The sequence below is a fragment of the Lactuca sativa genome, chromosome 3 (genome assembly GCF_002870075.4).
Source record: "Lactuca sativa cultivar Salinas chromosome 3, Lsat_Salinas_v11, whole genome shotgun sequence".
In the NCBI taxonomy this organism is placed as follows: Eukaryota; Viridiplantae; Streptophyta; class Magnoliopsida; order Asterales; family Asteraceae; genus Lactuca; species Lactuca sativa.
The window spans coordinates 180,890,117-180,911,506 of NC_056625.2; the positions used below are offsets into that span (position 1 = coordinate 180,890,117).

General features: G+C 36.5%; 3 protein-coding genes across 3 annotated transcripts; all 3 read right to left on the reverse strand.

Annotated features, from left to right (window-relative positions):
• Window positions 1–3,779: 3,779 nt before the first annotated feature.
• On the reverse strand, window positions 3,780–4,241 carry LOC111909410 (uncharacterized). Its single transcript, XM_023905231.1, has one exon. It carries the CDS (start codon window positions 4,239–4,241, stop codon window positions 3,780–3,782), a length of 462 nt encoding a protein of 153 aa, XP_023760999.1.
• Window positions 4,242–11,758: 7,517 nt separating this feature from the next.
• Window positions 11,759–12,352, reverse strand: LOC111909409 (uncharacterized). Its single transcript, XM_023905230.1, has one exon. It carries the CDS (start codon window positions 12,350–12,352, stop codon window positions 11,759–11,761), a length of 594 nt encoding a protein of 197 aa, XP_023760998.1.
• A 2,867-nt stretch (window positions 12,353–15,219) lies between these two features.
• On the reverse strand, window positions 15,220–16,642 carry LOC111909408 (uncharacterized). Its single transcript, XM_023905229.1, has 2 exons — window positions 16,274–16,642; window positions 15,220–16,140 (listed from the first exon to the last, which is right to left on the reverse strand). Exons 1-2 carry the CDS (start codon window positions 16,640–16,642, stop codon window positions 15,220–15,222), a joined length of 1,290 nt encoding a protein of 429 aa, XP_023760997.1.
• Window positions 16,643–21,390: the final 4,748 nt, after the last annotated feature.

Here is a 21,390-nt window from a genome sequence, read left to right on the forward strand (position 1 = left end):
GATTTAGGGTGAAAATAACCTTGTTAATTGTACACATATTACAAGAAGATGTCAGTGTATATAAAGATGCAGGATCCCTAGACATATGAAACCCTACGGGCCCATGGGCTAAAACTAGGTTAATGCATATGTACAATATTTACATTCCAATATCTATGAATGTACTTTCTGCTTCTATATGTACTTTACTATTTTACTATTTACATCGCCTTCATTTCGATTCATAACAACAATACACTTTACCTATTATCGGTAGGTATTTGACTGTTTCCCCTTCATTGTTGTTTGTGTATAATTATAGTATCAAAAACAATAAACTGAATGTACATTGCTATTTGGTTTTTTATTTATTTATGTATTTTGAATAATAAAGCTTTTGCTATAGTCTATAATATAGTTTTCGATTTTTTTTCTCATTATATTATTTTACTTTCAATGCTTTATACATATCTTATATATAACTATATTTTCTAAAATTAACAAATGTTATACAAATTTTTAAACGATAATGTGACCTTATTATCAACTTCATTTACTGTAGAAAAGACCATAATGGCCTTAATTTGAAAACAAAAAACTGAATGTACATTGCTATTTGTATTTTTTTTTTTTTAGTTTTTTTTATGTATTCTGAATAATAAAACTTTTACTATAGTCTATGATATAGTTTTCGATATTTTTTTTCTAAATTATATTATTTAAAACGACAATGTTACCTCATTATCAACTTCATTTACTGCAGAAAAGACCATAATGCCCTTAATTTGAAAACAAGAAATTGAATGTACATTGCTATTTGTTTATTTATAAGACTGAATGTACATTGCTATGTTATACATGTTTGAAAACTGCCATTTTACCCTTTTCCACTTCATTTACTTCAGAAAAGACCATATTGCCCCTAAGTTGAAAAAGATGAAATGATTGACAATTAGATTACATAAATTGACTAAAAATGAGTATACATACATCTTTCATATCATACATCTTTCATATCGTAATTATTTTATTTTATTTTTACCTTTTTTTTTTCTTTTACCAATGTGAGACTTCCAATAAAATAGCCATAAAAATCGGTGTGTGTGTGAGTCCAATGTATATGTGTACATCTATTTCCTTGGCTGTTGATCCTTATGAATTCCGACGTTCACGATTGGTTCTTTGGTATCTTATTAATTTATGTTCTCTATTATATATATATATATATATATATATATATATATATATATATATATAGAGAGAGAGAGAGAGAGAGAGAGAGAGAGAGAGAGAGAGAGAGAGAGAGAGAGAGAGAGAGAGAGAGAGAGAGAGAGAGAGAGAGAGAGAGAGAGAGAGAGAGAGAGAGAGAGAGAGAGAGAGAGAGAGAGAGAGAGAGAGAGAGAGAGAGAGAGAGAGAGAGAGAGAGAGAGAGAGAGAGAGTCTCTTAATTAACATAAGGGTTATCTAAAAAGTCAAGCATTTTTATTTGACTAGTCACAACTTTTTCGAATCCCAATTTCTTTGGTTCTTCTTTTTCCCACTCCTGTTACACCGCCCACGTCTTCCATTTTCTTTCCTTAGCCCATTATTCGCCTACGGGCTAAGGCCCAAGTTAGTTTTTCCTTTTTTTTTACAATGGGATATTTCATATAAGTTATTTAAGTTCTTACCTTTTTCTCTGAGACGTTTTTATTGCGTCTTTAACTATATAAAGTGTTGTAGATGTTTATGCATTTATTATGTCTGCTCTGATTCAATAACTAGAAATTTAATTTGTTGTGACGAGGTCAACTACTAAACTAAATTTCCAAGGCATCACCCAATTTTTGTTTATTAATTTTAATTTTTACTTATATGTGATTAAAAAATCATGTAACAATTAATTTGTGAACTTCGTGTGTTTTTGTAATTTACTATTTAAATGATTATGTTGTCAGCAGGTTATGCGATTTTTCGAAATCAAGTACTTTTGAGATTTTGTTTAAGTTTTGAATTTTGTGAATTTTTTACTTTTATGAATAATTTGAACTTTTTAAGTCTCTGGATGGATATGTTATGTAGGGGAGAGCATTTGGACCGGACCTGTATCGGAAAATATTGTGGACCATGGATCGGACCAGTTGAGACTTATCGGGTCCAGGTTCGGGTTTCCGGTTCTTGGACCCGTTTGGACCGATACAACTTTATATGCATACAATACAACTTGTTTAAATGCGTTTTTGGGTTTGATACAACAAGTTAAAACGGATATGTTGTTGGGTTTCAAACGTTACAACTCATTAAAATACATACTCTTTTGGGTTTGATACGGTACAACTCGTAAAAATGAATACGTTTTCGTTTATTGTGTCCTTTGGACCGGTCAAACTTTGATTATTTATATTTATACCATTTTGTTTGATGAATTGTAACTCACTGAATATAACAACAAAATTATAGTCTAAAATCATCTACAAACTCTAAATTACACGTTGGAATAAAACACATGTCAATCCGACTTAAAACGAATGAGATATGCTTGTTTAAAGAATTTCACAAAATATAAAAGCTTAAATTTTTACTGAAAATCTGAAATGTTTCAGCTTTGATATCTCATCTTTGAAGTATTATAACTCATTGAATATAACACACAAAACAACAAAATTATAGTCTAAAATCATTTACAAACTCTAAATTACACGTTAGAAAAAACCGCATGTTAATCCGACTTAAAACGAATGAAAATATGTTTGTTTAAAAAAATTCACAGAATACAAAAGTTTAAATTTATTGCTAAAACGTTGAAATGTTTCAGGTTTGATATCTCATCTTTGAAGGATTGTAACTCGTCAAATATAACACCAAAACAACAAAATTATAGTCTAAAATCATCTACAAACTTTAAAGTACACATTGGAAAAAATCGCATGTCAATCCAACATAAAACAAATGAGATATATTTGTTTAAAAAAATTTACAAAATACAATTTTTTTTTAAAAAAAAATAAGTTAGTCCAAAATCGGTTTTTACCTGGAACGGGCGGACCGGACCGGTTTTGCTGAAATCATAGAACTAAGAATCGGCCTGGGGGTCCAAAAAACTGTCTGGTCTGATCCAGTTCACCGGTTCGGTCCGATCCATAGGTCCAAATGCTCACCCTTAGTGTTATGTGAGTTTTGAAACTCTTTAAATCGGTAACAGATGTAGTGTTTTAATATTTTGTGAGTTGTTCGAACTTTGAAAGCCTTCAAAACATTATAAGTTATGAGAACTTTAAAACTCTTCTATCAGTAGCTTATGCAAACTTCGAATAAGATGTAGCATTAGCATTCCAACATTCTCACATTAATTAAGGAAACCTCTGACAACGCTAAGGTGTAATTAAACATTTTTCTTGTTGGTCTTTTTATTTTTTTCTTTAAATTGGAACTAAAAAGTCACTATTTTGATCCGACCCAATCATATAATTGATTCCTAAGACTACCCTCATTAGCAATCCAATCCAACCCAACTTTTCTAATAAAAAATTAATTTCTCTCTCTTCCACCTATACAATTCATTCCAATCTAATTTTTTACACCCATAGCAATCCGATCCAAACCCATTTTTATTTAAAAAAATATAACTTAATTTAATTTTTCTTTTACTAAAAACTACTAGAAATATTAAAAATAAATATTTTATTTTGAAACAAATAAATTATTTATTTTAAACGTAAAATTAAATAAAAAAAGATAAAAAAAAATATTTTACATTCATGAGACATACTTAATAAAATAGATAAAATAAGTTACAAATACAGAATATGCAAACTACTAAATTATTCTTCAGTGCTAAATTTTTTCCATATATGTTCACTCAAATCGTTTTTTAGAGCATTATGAGCTTCTCTATTGCGAACTTGTGCCCTGTTGGTCATATAACAGGATAGATCTCCAATTCGTTGAGTGGAGTATTCAAAAGATTCTTCGTCTTCTGTAGTTATAAATTTTGATGGATCATAATAATAAAGGTATGTGTGTCGTTCATCTTCAACTATCATATTATGAATAATGATACATGCGATCATAATTTTCCCCATCATATCTTTATCCCACACAAGATAAGGGCGATGAAGAAAAGCAAAACGAGCTTGTAAAACTCCAAATGCTAGTTCAACATCTTTTCTAGCTGCCTCTTGACGTTCAACGAACAAGTTGTGTTTTCGAAGTTGTGGAAAACTTATTGACTTGACAAAGGCAGCCCAGGAAGGATATATACCATCAGTGAGATAATAAGCCATATTATTTTCTCGATCATTCGCAGTGTAACTCACCTTTGGTGCTCAACCTGCCAAGACATCATCAAAAAGATGAGATCTTTGGATGACGGTTAGGCGTGTCAAGCCAACAAATTAAGGGGGTAAAATAACTCCTTAAACACTATTACTTTGTACTAAAAATGTAATACAAGGTAAGTAGGGTCGATCCACAGAGACACGATATAAGTGCTTATACCCTTTTTGCGTAAGCTGCAAATGAGATCACAAAAGAGGGGGGTTTAATTCAAACAAAGACTGAAGCTATGAGTAAACAATTTTTCAAATAAAATAAACTCAAGATTTGTAAAATACTACAACTCTATGCAAGACTAATTAGCAATGTGATTCAAAATATGAAATGATATTTGTTAAATTCTATCTAAGTTGGTATTAGGAATGCTAACAAGCTCTAACAATTAACATTCGCCATTTTAATTAATTAAAATAACATCTTTAATTAATTCTAATCTAACCAATCTAATCTAAACAATTTCTTAGAGTTAGGTGGAAAGATTGCATTATGATGTAACATCCCAAACTTCAGAAGTATTTTTTTAGGGGCTTATGTGTAAATTAAGGAGTCTACTCGGCGAGTAAGTATGCCTACTCGTCGAGTCGGAGCGGGTTTTGGTCACGTGTTAAGTAACCAACTTGCCGAGTCGGCAGCTAGACTCTACGAGTTGGTGCTGGAAAGTGAAAATCCTAATTTTAGGGTTTTCACCCTATTTAAAGGACCTTAAGTCCTTACCTCAGCCCCCTTATCACCCATTGACGTCCAAAAGAATCCCTAACCGATCCAAACCCCCATTTTGAGTGTGTGAAGGAGGGAAAGTGTGTTTTGAAGCAATTGCAAGAAGAAGGCTTGGAGTTTAAGAAGATCATAGAGGAGCTGGTGGATTCGATTTCTCTACTCAGTGGCATCAGTTTGAAGGTAACAAGTCGTTATCTTGACCTTGTTACATCTAGATATATTCATGGATGAGATTTGGGTCGACTTAGCATGTTTAGGATCCCTTTCGTGTTTTGGGTCTAGATCTGAGGTTGCAACTTCAGATCTAGACTTGTCTTGGTCCATGAAATCATAAAGTATCATCCCTTTAGCTTGTTTGTGAGCACTCTTGTCATGAACCTTCTCCCTAGCTTGTATTGAGCCAAAATCATCTTGCATACACGTAAAGTTTGCACCTTTATGTGAGAAGCATCCCCTAGAAGGTTCGATCTACAACTTGGGACAATTGGTTAGCTCATAATCGTTGGATTATGGATTAGGGCGAAGAAACTCGGTGAGTCGGGCCGCCCGACTCGACGAGTCACATTAGGGTTACGAGTCTTAAGTTGCGATTGAACTCGGCGAGTTTGGGAGATGAATCGGCGAGTCTTCTGGGGTTTCCCCAACTTTTTGACACGTTTGAACTTGACGAGTTGCCTGGAAACTCGACGAGTCAACGAGGGTTTCATGACTCTGTGAGTTTTGGAAGAACTCGACGAGTCAGTATAGTGCACTCGGCGAGTCAGGTCAACATGGACTGTTGACCTCGGCTATTGACTTTGACATTGACCAAGGGTTGACCAGTTTGACTTCCAAGGGTATTCTGGTAATTGAGCACTTAAAGATATGGTTCCATCATAGTGCTAGGTGGTAGAGTTTGTGGCTCTGATCGGAGGATTTGATCTTATCTCTTTAGTTCGGCAATTGCAAGGTGAGTTATCCTCACTATACTCAAGGGTCTAAGGCACCAAGGCCGGCCCTTTGATATGTTGTTTGAGATAGTTACTATTGTGATATATTAGCTCGGCATCCTGTTAGATAGGATGGTTATATGCTACTATGATCAGTTAGATCGGTACCTTTGTATATCGAATGTGGTTATGCTTAGTTACCTATAGTTTGGTCTGACTGTTTGTATGCTAGTAGGAGATTACTTGTTATATGTGCACACGATTGAGCAGTAGTGGAGGGTATCCCATCCCGAGGATGATAGGGCCCTAGTATGTTGTCTTGTAGATTGTTATATAATTATCTGATATAAGTGCCCATGTTTGATTTATAGTATGTGGGCAATCCAACCCGATGGTTGTAGGCCGAGAGTATTCCATCCCGAGGATGATTGGACTCATCGTATGTGGGCATTCCAACCCGATGGTTGTGGGCCGAGAGTATTCCATCCCGAGGATGATTGGACTCGTAGTAGGTTGGCATTCCAACACGATGGCTGTGGGCCGAGAGTATTCCATCCCGAGGATGATTGGACTCATACTAGGTTGGCATTCTAACCCAATGGTTGTGGGCCGAGAGTATTCCATCTCGAGGATGATTGGACTCATAGTAGGTTGGCATTCCAACCCAATGGTTGAGGGCCTGGGGTATTCCATCCTGATGGATGATTGGACCATAGTAGTTGTTGTATGTGTAGGTGTGTGGGCATTCCAACCCAATGGTTGTGGGTCGAGAGTATTCCATCCAGAGGATGATTGGACTCGTAGTATGTTGGCATTCCAACCCGATGGTTGAGGGCCAGAGGTATTCCAACCCGATGGTTGACTAGACCCATAGTATGTTGTTCATTGCTTTATGTGTATGGTTGTGTGTATGGGTATTTTGGGGGTAACTCACTAAGCTTTCGGGCTTATAGTTTCAGTTTATTGTTTCATGTACATCAGGAGATCGTGGCAAGGCAAAGGCGTGATTGTACAAGCTCCTCACTTTTTAGGACTTTGTTTCTAGGATACTCTAATATGTTACATTTTGAAAACAAGTTTTGTAATGGTTGATGGTTTTGGAAATGTTTTAAAAATTTAAAATTGGCTTGAATTTTATGGATGTTACATATGCTTTATGCGAATCTACCAAAAACATTCAATACTCCTCATAAGCTTGGAAGTGTAAGAATGTGTGAATTTGATTTACACCAGAATTATTCTAGGAAAATTCAATCTAGTGTTTGTTACTTGTTCTATATCACAAAACAATTACAGATTTTGCATTTTAGATAACCTGAATGAATCAACCCTAACTCAATTGAACAAAAAGAACTAGAATTGAAATCAAACCTTCAATTAAAACCAAATCAAATTCACTAGATAGCATTTAAAACAAATAACAAGTCAAATAATTGAATTCACACACATAATTGTCAATACATGAAGTTGGAGAATTATGTTTCTGGCCACTCATGACTAGAACAAAGCACAAACCTAGAAATTGAAATTAAAGTCTTACAAAGTGAAATCCAAGTGTTTTCAAGCAACAATTGTCTTCAAAATACTCCCCAAAATCGCCTCTAGAACTTACAAAATCGACCCTCCTTTTCTTCTGGAACTGGTTGCTTCTTTTTAGAAAGGAATTAAATTGTTTTAAACTGACGACCTCGTTTACACGGCCCGTGTAAACTAACACTATCATTTACACGGACATGTAAATATAAAAAGTAGAATGCTCAATTTGTTCAGGCCTTCAAAGTTCTATGCTTGGTAGAATGTGTTTACACGGCCCATGTAAACACAAGGCTTGCATTTACACGGCCGTGTAAATCTCTGTAAAGCTAAAATCTTCATTTTCTTGATATCTTCCTCCTCGATGCTCCTCAAGTCCCAAAACTTCATCCATATCTCTTATTCATCACCTCAACTAAGATCCTACCTCTAAAAGTCACTAAAACATCATAAAAGTGTGTGAATGGAATTGCATCATGAAAAATCCCGAAAAATATGAAACATTCATGAGTTTAAACATAAATGCAATGCACTTTTATGGAGTAGAACTACAAAAATGGATGCATGAAATGCACCTAACGAATCTCCCCAAGCTTGAACCTTTCTTGTCCTCAAGAAAGAACAAGAAAATTTTTAACTAGAGAAAATAAAATAAAGGAGAAGAAAAGAAAATCAAAGTCAAAACTTTGTGAAACTTAATGCAAGAAATCAAAACAAACATGAAAAAGAATCCAACCCAATGAACCCTGTTTTTGTACCATATTTAAGAATGTACCAGTCGTGCCTTGAATAAACTTCGCTTTAGTCTCAAATTATAGAACCATAGAAATAAGACTTTAGCCACTCCCTAATGCAACTAAACAGAATCAAAGATCACAACACTTGTTCCCTCTCAATATCATCAGGTCAATTCATGGAACAAATTATGGTCTTACTCTCGTGAAATTGTATGTGACAAAACATGCTCAATCATCTTTGTTTCACAAAATATAACAATGACCAATTTCAGCTATTTGTTTATTAACAACAATCTTTTTCTGAAAAAAATATTTTCTAAAAATTCCCTAATATTTACCCAGATTGGATACAAATTCCAAACCACTTACACCAGTCAAAGTAATTAACATTCAGTCCCAATGTCATAAGTTCAAATCCAAGTCCAAAGGATTCTTTTGGCAGCCAAGCATTTTTCCTAAACATATTATTGAATTAATTTATAAACACAAATATATACAAACTTTCTAATTACATTTTTCTACAAATAAAGCTCATGGCTTTCTTTGAAATCTGTGTAACGGGCTTCCAACCAACACATCCAGATCAAATGACCTTAGTGTGCTAGATTTAAAGAGATCCCTCGGGTTTACTTGCCCGAACCTCAAAGGCCACAGATTAGCTTTATTTGTTATTATTAAGTTCATGAATTTCTATGGAACCCGTGTAGCGAACTTTTAACCCAATCAATCCCAAACAATTTAGCTTTAGGCGATTAGGTGTAGAACACCCCTTAGAGTTTACTTGCTCAAGTCCCAAAGGTCACAGATTAACTAAATAATAATATTTTTTTAAAAGAATTGTTAACTAAGATAACACATAACACTCTTATTAATTTATTTGCTAGGTCTATTTCTTTATATTTTCGTCCTTCGCTTTTCTATAATGGGACATCTCACGGTCTATTATCGTGAGGGCTTCTAGACATGTTTCGGGGGACTGAAGTTAACATGCAAAGACCCGTAGGTATAGTTGGAAATATGTCCTCAAGTAAGGTATATAAAAGGGAATGAGTAGAAAGAACTTTTTAGAACGATGGAAGGCTAGGGACATTGAAATTTTATATTCTTTTTAGGAATTTTTGAATTTGGGGTTTTGAGTTCAATTGAGCATTTACTACTCATAAGACCAGTCATGTGTCCCAAAGAATTGACTCATACCTGCTGTTATGCTCCAATGTTGACAATCTTCTCACTTTCTGTTTTGCACAAGTAGCTTCGGGATGTGTGTTCGTGTGCAATTAGCTTGCTATTAGATTTTCAATAAAAAGAGCAAGTCTAATCTCAAGGCAAACGACTTACTTACCAACTCAACTGTTTTGAGAAGAACTGGGATTGAATCAACAATTTTTTTTAATAAAAATTGAATGCAATGCAAAAATATTAAAACTAGACTAGAAAGAAAATCTTTTGTTTTTTTTTTTTAAATATTTCTATACAGGAAAATCAAAAAGAAAATGAAAATTAATGCAATATGTACAAAGTTACATGCAACCTACATGCAACGAGATTTATGCATGGATGGATGCCTCTCCCTAAGCTTAAAATAAGCATCGGCCTCGATGCTTGGAGACAGGCATAGCCAGCCTATTGAGGGTTGGGCGGTGGTGGATGTGGTGGGAATTGTGGAGGGTAGTTGGACTGGAGGTGCCAATTGGTTGATGGGATGTCATTGTCCAAGGCTAATATCTTCTTATTTCGGCTGTCGATGCGTAGATATTCTTTACCATCAACAGTCCAATGAACATCCCCATTGGAATTGCGGTGAAAGAGATGCATGGTCTCCATAACATTAAGTGATAAATGAGTACGGCCCATAATTATGTTGGTTAATTGGATTGTTGGGTAAATGGAGGCCAAGATGTTCAGCTATAATAGAAACCATGCCTCCACAATGAAGTTGGCCACCATTGCTCAAAGCATTTCTAAGCATTTTCTGAATTACCCAACACCCGAAGTGAGGAACTTCCTCGGGCTTGTGAATCATGCACCATAAGACTTCCAACTCTTTCTTGTTTGCCTTGCTAATCTCTTCTTGAGGAAACAGGAGAGAAGCAATGATCTGGTGGGTGACCTTAAGAACCGGATGAATGATACTGGAAGCCTTTGTCGTGCCCGACTGAAACTCGTGTTCACAAGAGATGCTTCTCCAAAATCTTTCGCAGCTTTGCTCAAATACAACATTTTATGCGCTTTCCTGTATACACATCCCTTTCCGCCTTTGGAGCACCAATAATATCACAAAGGATGTCAGCATGAATCTTATGGGATTGATTGAGCAAACGGAAAGTAAGGATATGTGTTTGGTAATCAAAGGTGATGGATGACAAGAGTTCCAACATGGGTGTTTGATAGCTTAAAGCATGGAGATTCAATAGACCTTCCCAACTAATGTTCTTCAAGAGCTTGTGGATACCTTTATAGATATGAAGGTCCTTAAGGGATTGGATGTCTACAAATTTTTGTGCCCCTTTTACCTTTGAATAAGGCTTGCATACAAAATCTCTTGTTGATTGGACTAAAAAATAAGACCAAATTCATAAGGGTTTTCCATGGAATATTGGTCTTGTTCATCATTGGTCTCTTGACCACCCATATGTGAGGTCCCAATTCTAGCCCTTTTCCCATGGGAAGCCATTTCCCAATAAATTCAACAAAGTTTTGCACACAATATAGGACAATTTGGAACTTTAGAGTATTCACAACAACTAGCAATATCACCAATAATTACCCCAAAAGAATGTGGTTCTAACTATATGCACAAAGTAAAGAGTTAGGAACAATTATACCAATTTGTGCTTGAAAATGGTGGTAGGGTGATGTCCAATGCTTCCCCAAGCTTATCCTACAAGATATTACAAACATTAGCTCGAAATTGGGAGACTCAAAAATTCTAGGGCTTGCTCAAAACCCCTAAAATCGGCCATTAGTGGGTGAAATTGAGATGTATGATAAAGAAGATGAAGAAAAGAGAAGCATTTCATACCTTGGAGCTTGATTTTTGAACCAAAATTGAGGAAGATGGAGTGGTTTTTGAGGGTTTTTTTGAAGGGGGTAGTGGGGAGTAGAAGAACTGTAGCTTATGTGAAAAGAATGAGTTAACAAAATCGAGTTTTAGGCTTTAAAATCGTCCAACTCTATTTTTACGTTTACACGGCTCGTGTAAACAGAAGGGTAACATTTAGACGGCCGTGTAAATGCCGCGTTTTAACTGTACCGACTGAACGTTTACACGGCCCGTGTAAACCATAAGCATAAGTTTACACGGCCGTGTAAACCTCTATAAAGGTCAAAAATGTTGATTTTTTTCACTTTTTGAAATTGCAACTCGCTAATCCACTACTGCCCGGAAAATGATTTTTTTACCCTCTTTAAACATGAGAAACAACTTGGAGACTTGAAAATGAAGAAAATATGATGGAAAAATAAGAAATGACAAAAATACCCCCGGTTGCCTCCCGGTTGGCTGCCCATTTTTAATGTCGTTGGCTCGACTTGGACCCCAACTATTTGTCAATCTTGGTACTTTGGATCTGTTACTTCCTCCACTTCTTCATTTTTTACTTGAAATCCTTCATCATAAGGCTTCAAACGATGACCGTTTACCTTAAAGATCTTCCCGGTTTTTTCACTTGTGATTTCTATTGCACCATGCTCAAAAACATTAGTGACAACAAATGGTCCCACCCAACGGAACCTTAATTTACCAGAAATCAATTTAAAATGAAAATGGTAGAGTAATACATTTTGATCTTTTTCAAATACCTTGCATGCAATCATCTTGTCATGGTAGGATTTTGTCCTTTCTTTGTAAAGGACTTCATTCTCATATGCTTCATTACGGGTCTCCTCAAGTTCTTGTATGTCAAGCTTCCTCTTCTTTCCCAATTCACTTAGATCCATGTTGAACTGCTTGATTGCCCAATAGACTCTATGCTCCAACTCAACGGGTAATCGACATGGCTTTCCAAAAACAATGTGGTATGGAGACATCTTAATTGGAGTTTTGTATGCAGTGCGGTATGCCCACAAAGCATCATCAAGACGTGTGCTCTGGTCTTTGTGGTTCGGATTGACTGTTTTCTCCAAAACGCTTTTGATTTTCATGTTTAAGACCTCTTCTTAAACATTGGTTTGGGGGTGATAGGTTGTTGAGACTTTATGAGTTACCCCATACTTCTTCAGGATGGCTTCAAGCATCGGTTGCAAAAATGAGTCCCATGGTACTTATGAGAGCCTTTGGAGTGCCAAACCGGGAGAAAACCTATGCCTTAAGAAAATCCACCACAACTTTGGAATCATTAGTACAGGTGGCTTTCGCCTCCACCCATTTGGACACATAGCCCACCGCCAACAAAATATATGAACATCCAAAAGAGGGTGGAAATGGTCCCATAAAGTCAATACCCCATACATCAAAGATCTCACATACTAAAATGGGGGTAAGGGGCATATGCTTCCTAGAGCTGAAGGACCCATATCTTTGGCATTTATCACAATGTGCACATAACACATAAGAATCGTGAAAAATGGTAGGCCAAAAGAATCCGCTATCTAAGACTTTTCTAGCTGTACTTTGGGGTCCAAAATGACCTCCACAAGCTTATGAATGACAAAAGTTGAGGATGGATTGTACCTCTTTTTTCTCAACACACCTTCGGATCATTTGGCCTGCACAATACTTCCAAAGGTAAGGCTCATCCCATACGTATTGCTTGGCCTCCTTCTTGATTTTGTCCTTTTGCCAATGTGTGGACTCCAAGGGGAAACTGATTTATGACCAAATAGTTGACAATATCTGCATACCATGGGGCTTCCTTGACAATGAACAGGTGCTCATCTGGGAATGTGTCACGGATTGGTGTGGTGTCTGCGGGTGGCATAATACGACTAAGATGATCCGCAACCAAATTATCTTTCCCACTTTTATCTTTAATTTCTATATCAAACTCTTGCAAAAGCAACATCCACCGTATTAACCTTGACTTTGAATATTTCTTGAGTAGTAAATGCTTTATAGCTGCATGGTCTGAATAGGTAATCACTTTGGTTCCGAGGAGGTACTGTCAGAATTTCTCGAATGCAAAGACAATAGATAACAACTCCTTCTCTGTTGTGGTATAGTTTTTATGTTCACTATCAAGAGTCTTTGATGCATAATAGATGACATGATGTGCTTAGTCCACCTTTTGACCCAATATCGCCCCTACAGTCGTGTTGCTCGCGTCACACATGATCTCAAACAAGAGATCCCAATTAGGTGGTTGGATGATTGGAGCGGAGGTGAGTAAATTTTTCAAACGGTCAAAAGCCTCCTTGCATGGTCGGTAAACTCAAATTCAGCATCTTTTTGGAGTAGTTGACACATCGATACCGTAATCTTTGAAAAATCTTTGATGAATCGCTGATAGAAACCTGCATGACCAAGAAACGAACGAACTTCCTGAACATTTGTCAGGTAAGGAAGACTCTTGATAACATATATCTTGGCTTTGTCAACTTCCAAGCCTTTTTGGGACACAATATGACCTAAAATCAACCCCTTGTCCACCATGAAATGGCATTTTTCATAGTTAAGCACAAGATCTGTGTCAATGCACCTTTGCAAAATTTTTGTTAGATTGCTCAAGCATTCATCAAAGGAGTTTCCATAGACTGTGAAATCATCCATGAAGACTTCAATGATGTTTTCAACATATTCAGAAAAAATGCTCACCATGCATCTCTGAAATGCTGCAGGCGCATTTCATAGATCGAAAGGCATACGCCTATAAGCAAATGTGCCAAAGGGACAAGTGAAGGTGGTTTTCTCTTGATCTTCTAGGGCTACCAGAATTTTGTGAAAGCCCGAGAAACCATCAAAACAGCAATAGTGGGATTTTCCCACCAATCTCTCTAACATTTAGTCAATAAATGGTAGGGGAAATGGTCCTTTCTTGTTGAAGCATTTAACTTCCTATAGTAAATACAAACCCGCCACCTATTTTGTACACGGGTTGGCACCAATTCTCCCTCATCATTTTTGACAACTGTGACCCCGGTCTTTTTCGGGACTACCTAAACGCGGCTCACCCATTTACTATCTGAGATAGGGTAAATCATACATGTATCCAAAAGCTTCATGATTTCTTTCTTGACCACCTCCGTCATGGGTGGATTCAATCTTATTTGTGCCTCTCGGGTTGGTTTGAAGTCTTCCCCTTTATGCATGGATAAAGAGGGACTCAACCCCTTTATGTCAGCAATCGTCCATCCAATAGCCTTTTTATACTCTTTCAGCAATTTCACCAACTTATTTTCTTCTTCTTTGGACAACTTATTGGAGATAATGACAGGCAATGTGTCTTCTTCTCCAAGATATGCATACTTCAAACGCTCAGGAAGAGTCTTCAATTCCAGCTTTGGTGCCTGCACAACAGAAGGAAGAAGTTTTGTGTTAGAAATGGGCAGTTTCAGCTTGATATTATCATACCTCATTTTCTTTCTTTCTTCCATGAACTCCACAATTTCTAGTAATTCCTCATCAAGCTTGAAATTCGCTGTAATTTCCTTGACCAAATTGTTATTAAAACTCATGCTCAAAACTAACTCCAAATAATCATAGTTAGTCAACTCAAAACACTTTTCGGTCAAAGGTTGGATCACATCAACAAAATTTATACAATGAACATCGCTTGGATACCTCATTGCTTCATAGATATTGAAGTTAATGGCTTCCCCATCAAATTCCATATACAATGTACCATTATAGACATCATTTTTTGTTCTTGTTGTTTTTAAAAATGAAAATGGTCTACCTAAAAGTATGGAACTTGAGGTTTGGTCATCATCTCCCATATCAAGCACATAAAAATCAGAGGGAAGCACAAGTTCATTGACTTGAACTAATACGTCCTCTAATATACGTTTTGGATGTACCAAAGATCGATCGGCAAGTTGAACTATGACTCCCGTTTCAGCTAGAGGTCCAATTCTCATTGTTTTATAGATTGAGTAGGGTAAAACATTAATTGATGCTCCAAGAGCACGAAAAGGTTACCCATTTTACAAGGAACCGTGAATACACCTGGATCCTTGCATTTTTTTGGTAGTCGTTTTGGTAACACGGCTGAAACATTTTCCCTAACTTTCATAGTTTGATTTCCTTTAAGCTTTTTCTTAGATGTGCAAAGTTCCTTAAGAAACTTAGCATATCTAGGAATCTGTGTAATAGCATCTAAAAGAGGGATATTGATTTCAACCTTTCGGAACATTGCCATGATTTCGTCATCTTCCCATTCTCTCTTTGTGTTTGTTAGCCTTGAAGGAAATGGAGCTGGTGTGACTTTCACTTCGGTCTCTATTGGCTTCTTTGACTTTGAATTATTTTTCCTTTCCTCTTCTTTGACAGCTTCTTCTACCTCAATCTCTTTCTCTTCCTCTTCTTCATCCGACATCCTTGGACCTTCATAGCTTTTCTCACCTCTTAAGGTAATGGCACATGCATTGTATTTCAGGTTCTTCTCGGTTTGAGATGGTAGCTTGCCTTGTGATTCCATCTTACTAACGGATTGAGCCAGTTGTGACACTTGTTGCTCCAAGCTTTTTATGCTTGCCTTGGTTTCTTGTTGGAAGCTTTGAGTGTTGGTGGCAAGGCTTTTGACAATATCTTCTAGTGACATGCTTGATGAACCCGCTTGTGGAGGTGGTTGTGGTGGATGCCTTGGCTGGAAATTTTGAGGTTGAAAAGGTGGTCTTTGTTGATTTTGAGGAAATGGGTGGTTTTTGTTGGTATTGATGTGCTTGATTTGGTTGATAATTTCCTTGTTGATTTCCTCCCCAACCTTGATTGTTGTTCCATCTTTGGTCAGCCCATGGCTGCTCAAATCCCCTTTGGTTTGACCCGAAATATCCTCCTAAAGCATTTGCTTCTACATAATCCTCGTCTTCAAGTTGTGGGCACATATCGGTTGGATGCCCCACTTGAGTGCAAATACCACAAGGGCGGGGTGTAGGCTACACACCTTTATCTTTGGCTAGCATCATTACCGCTTTCGTAAGCTCGGATAATTGAGCTTCAATTTGAGTAGTTTGGACCTCTTTTACACCTCGGGGTGCATCCGTGTACCATTCTTCATCATGGCTTGATTGTTTAGAATCTTCAGCCATGTTCTTGATTAGGTTGCGGATTTCGGTTGGAGTCTTGTCGGGTAAAGATCCGCCACTTAAACCATTAAGAAGCCTTCTTTCCATTGGAGTCATTCCTTCAATGAAATATTGGAGAATTTGGTACTCGGTAAGTCCGTGGTTAGGACAACGGACACAAAGTTTTTTGAATTTCTCCCAATAGGTGTGGAAGGCTTCTCTCTTGTGTTGCTTAATTCCAATGATTTCCCTCCGTAGGGATGAAGCTTTCATCTCGGGAAAGTATTTATCCAAAAACAACCTCGCAAGATCTACCCAAGTAGTTACCGTCCTTGGTGGGAGGTCATAGAGCCAGTCTTTAGTTGCATCTTGCACTGCGAAGGGGAATGCCCTAAGCTTGATTTGATCCTCTATGAAACTGTGTGGTTTCATGCCCACACACACAACATGAAATTCCGTCAGAAACTTGTGGGGATCTTTATTTTCCAGGCCTCTAAATGTTGGGAGTAAGTGGATGAGCCCGGATTTTAGTTCCACGTTGGTGGCAGTTGGATATGTGATGCAAAGAGGTTGTTGAGTAACCTCTTTCCTCGACCATTAACGGAGAGTTGGCTCGGGTGGTAGGTTTAGAGGTGGATTCCCTCCATGGTTGTCTCCTATTGTGTGAGTAGTAGTTGAAGTTTCTTTGGATGTAGTGTCACACCCCAAAACCAGGAACGGCGGAAACGTTTTAGGGAAGAGGACGTCATGTACAGTATCACAACAATGAATAGTAGTAAACAAGCAACAACATCATCCATTGCATTAATAATATAATTTTAATACAAGTGTTCTGATATGCCTAATAGACACTAAAGTATAAATCAATATGAAAGATGAGTCTTGAACGAGCTCCATCTTCTCTAAACCTTGCATCGGTACCTGTCTACAGTTGACCTAAGGATACAAGTTATTTTGAAAGAGATTATTAACTTTAAAGCTGGTGAGATCATAAGTATTTTAGTGTCTGAATTTGTAAGAAAGTATTTGTAAGTATGTGAAGTGTAAGTATGTAAAAGTTTTGAACCTCCTAGAAACCCTATGTTTCCTACTAAAAGTAGCCTTCTACCAAGGCATCTAGTATCTGTCTGTGTCTCTTGTAAGAGTGTGTATTTTCCCAAATCCGACTATCGTTAACCAAAAACATAGCTTTTACATTACTGTGCATCGTGTGAATGTTCACGAATTGAATGTAATGGGAAAAAATATTATAGTACTGTAGTATTGAAATAAGTAACTACTGCTGTACTAAATACCTTAAACTAATCATAATTTAAAGTACCATGCGATCGGCTTGTATCCTACTACCGACTATAGAACGCGACAATGTACAATGTCGGAGAAAAATGATATTTGGCACCCGTAGACTTGCAAGTCCCACTGTAGCGAGCAGCAAGGTGTAGGATAGTCAATCCAGTATAGATCTATACGCAAACTCATAAGCTCCCCAATTAAGGAGATTCTGAATACAAAAACGGCCATGGCATGAAGTGTCATGCCCCGTTTAATGGCTCACATAACTACATGAATGTATATGTAATGAATGTGCTAGCTATATTGAATGTTCTCCCTCTGTCTAGCCTATATGTATTGTAATGTTCTGCGTGTACTAGCTGTAATGTGTGTTCTATCTCTATCTAGCAAGTATTGAAATGTACTGTGTGTACTAATTGTAATGTGTGTTCCCACTCTATCTAACAAGTATTGACTTATGAATGAACTGACTCATTGTATGATTCTTCGTCCTAGTAATAGAATTAGTAACTTCCTAAACTACGGCTATTGTAGTTTACTAGCAATATGACCCGTACGTATGAACATGAACGTATACCCTTGCTACCCAAGGGTATTGAATTGACTGATAGAACTTTTATGTCTATATATGTATAAATAATAATGACTAATATTTAGACGACCTTCGGACGGATAACCGATGCCCTAAAGTCACATCCCAACGAGGAAAAGGAGATAAAGCGAACTAGCCTTCCTAAGTCCTTTAAACATTACGTATATAGATATACATATATAAGTGCGCAATTGACAATATAAAAGTATAAAAGAAGTTTTGTAAAACCATTGAAATGCTTAGTAACTAAGAAAGGATGACTTGATGTCAGTTTGTAAAACGATTTGGAAGCAGTTTGTTTGATAAGAACAGTTTAAAGTATAAAGAAAGCCCTTGTTTTGAAACAAAATTATAACAGGGTTTGAAAAGAAACATTCATTATGTAAGACAGTTTAACAAAGAGTTTTAAACGAGTAAAAATGTTTTGGAAAGCCATTTGAAGTAATATGTTTGATAAAACAGCTAAAAGTGTAGTAAATCCATTTGTATGTTAGTTATTAATCACATGTGATTGATATAATAACTAGCATGATTCAACTTGTATCCCCCCATAAAAGCATTTAAAAACATTTAAAAATATTGATTAAGGGGGTATGAACTCACCTGTAGCAAGTGGTTGGGCTGAACGGACTGAATAGGATGCTAAGTGTCAAGTGAAGACTTGAGCACACACAAGGATCCTAATTAACATATATTAACACATATATGTATCCAATTAGTCTTTAAACAACTAATTAACCAAGATTAGACATCCTAAGACATGTAAAACACTTGATCTAAGTGCTATAAGTCCTAAGGATTGTATCTAAGGGTTGTAGGACTTGGCTATTGAGTTTAGGGTTCAAGGGTAAACTCCCTTGGAGTTTACAGTTTTGTGACCATAACCCCATGGGTTTACGGTCATAAACACATGAGTTTACGGCCGTAAACTCATGTTCTTTTGACCATTTGTTGCTTTGAAGCTCTACAAGCCATTAGAAGCAATTCTACTTGAAGCATAAGTCTATGGAAGTGTTTGTGGCATCAAATCACTCTTATATGTAGTTTACGGCCCATGGACCACTATTCCATGTGTTTACGGTCGTAAACACATATGATCTAAGATCTTTTGACATTTTCAAGTCCTAAACACATCAAGGAAGGGGTCTAAACTAGTTTCCAAAGCTGGAGAAGGGACTAGGGCCACTTTGGCACACTTTTTAGGGTTTACGGTCCAAGAACATCTTGGACTGTAAACACCTTTGATCTTCACTTTCTTGGGTGTTTTCTTGATATATGGAAGTATAAGAAACCTTAAGGTACTCTAGCATAGAAGTACTTACAAGATAGAGGCTTGAAATGGTACCAAAAGGCCAAGAACACTAGTGTGTGTTCTTGGTGTTCTTGGAGATCTAACCTTTTGGAACATTTTATGGATGGAAGTGTGTTGGAACACTAGATTAAGTGATATACCAACTTAAAAGGGTTAGAAACACTTACTAGTTGAAGATCTAGGAGTAAAAGTCAGATGCTACTTGATAGGATTTGAGTTCTAACTTTGAAATAGTGAAAAGTGATTTAAATGGCTAAGTGCCATATATATACCACTAGGGTTTACGGTCCAAATACCATTTGGGCCGTAAACTCCAAACTCCTGAAATTTTTGGAACTTTATTGTTGCACAATAAACCCTAGGGCATCCTCTCTCCTAATATCTCCTAAAGGGTTAATCTTAACATACTCAAACTTATTCCAAAAAGCTTGAAAGTTTGTAGAAATTGTTCTGACTTCAATTGAAGTGAAGGGTTGTACAGAATAGAAATTTCGGGTTGTCACATGTAGTATTTGGAATGTTAAGTGGGCGAAGATGGTTGTGGTGAGAGTGAGAGGCTTTCTATTTCGAATGCGGGCACACTTGAGAGGGGTATGTCCTCCCAAATGTTGATTACTAGAGGGTTAGATGATGAAGAAGTCCCAGAGCCCGGTTGCCTCTTACAAAGCTTGGCTTGCTTCCTCAACCTCTTTGCAGTCTTCTCTATCTCCGAGTCAATTGGCAATGGTGTACCTATACGAAAAGATCTAGGCATAAACAATTAGTAACACCGTGTCCCTGACAACGACGCCAATTTGTTAGGCATGTCAAGTCAACAAATAAAGGGGGTAAAATAGCTCCTTAAACACTATTACTTTGTACTAAAAAGGTAATACAAGGTAAGTAGGTTCGATCCACAAAGACACGAGATAAGTTCTTATACCTTTTTTGCGTAAGGTACAAATGAGATCACAAAAGAGGGGGGTTTAACTCAAACAAAGACTGAAGCTATGAGTAAACAATTTTTCAAATAAAATAAACTCAAGATTTGTAAAATACTCCAACTCTATGCAAGACTAATTAGCAATATGATTCAAAATATGAAATGATATTTGTTAAATTCTATCTAAGTTGGTATTAGGAATGCTAACAAGCTCTAGCAATTCACATTCACCATTTTAATTAATTAAAATAAGCTCTTTAATTAATCCTAATCTAACCAATCTAATCTAAACAAGTTCTTAGAGTTAGATGGAAAGATTGCATTATGCATTATGTGAATCTACCAACAACATTCAATACTCCTCATAAGCTTGGGAGTGTAAGAATGTGTGAATTTGATCTACACCAGAGTTATTCTAAGAAAATTCAATCTAGTGTTTGTTACATGTTCTATATGACAAAACAATTACGGATTTTGCATATTAGATAATTTGAATGAATCGACCCTAACTCAATTGGACAAAAAGAACTAGAATTGAAATCAAACCTTCAATTAAAACCAAATCAAATTCACTAGATAGCATTTAAAACAAACACCAAGTCAAATGATTGAATTCACACACATAATTGTCAATACATGAAGTTGGAGAATTATGTTTCTAGCCACTCATTACTAGAACAAAGCACAAACCTAGAAATTGAAATTAAAGTCTTACAAAGTGAAATCCAAATGAAATCCAAGTGTTTTCAAGCAACAATTGTCTTCAAAATACTCCCCAAAACCACCTCTAGAACTCACAAAATCGACTCTCCTTTTCTTCTGGAACCGGTTGCTTCTTCTTAGAAAGGAATTAAATTGTTTTAAATTGACGACCTCGTTTACATGACCCGTGTAAACTAACA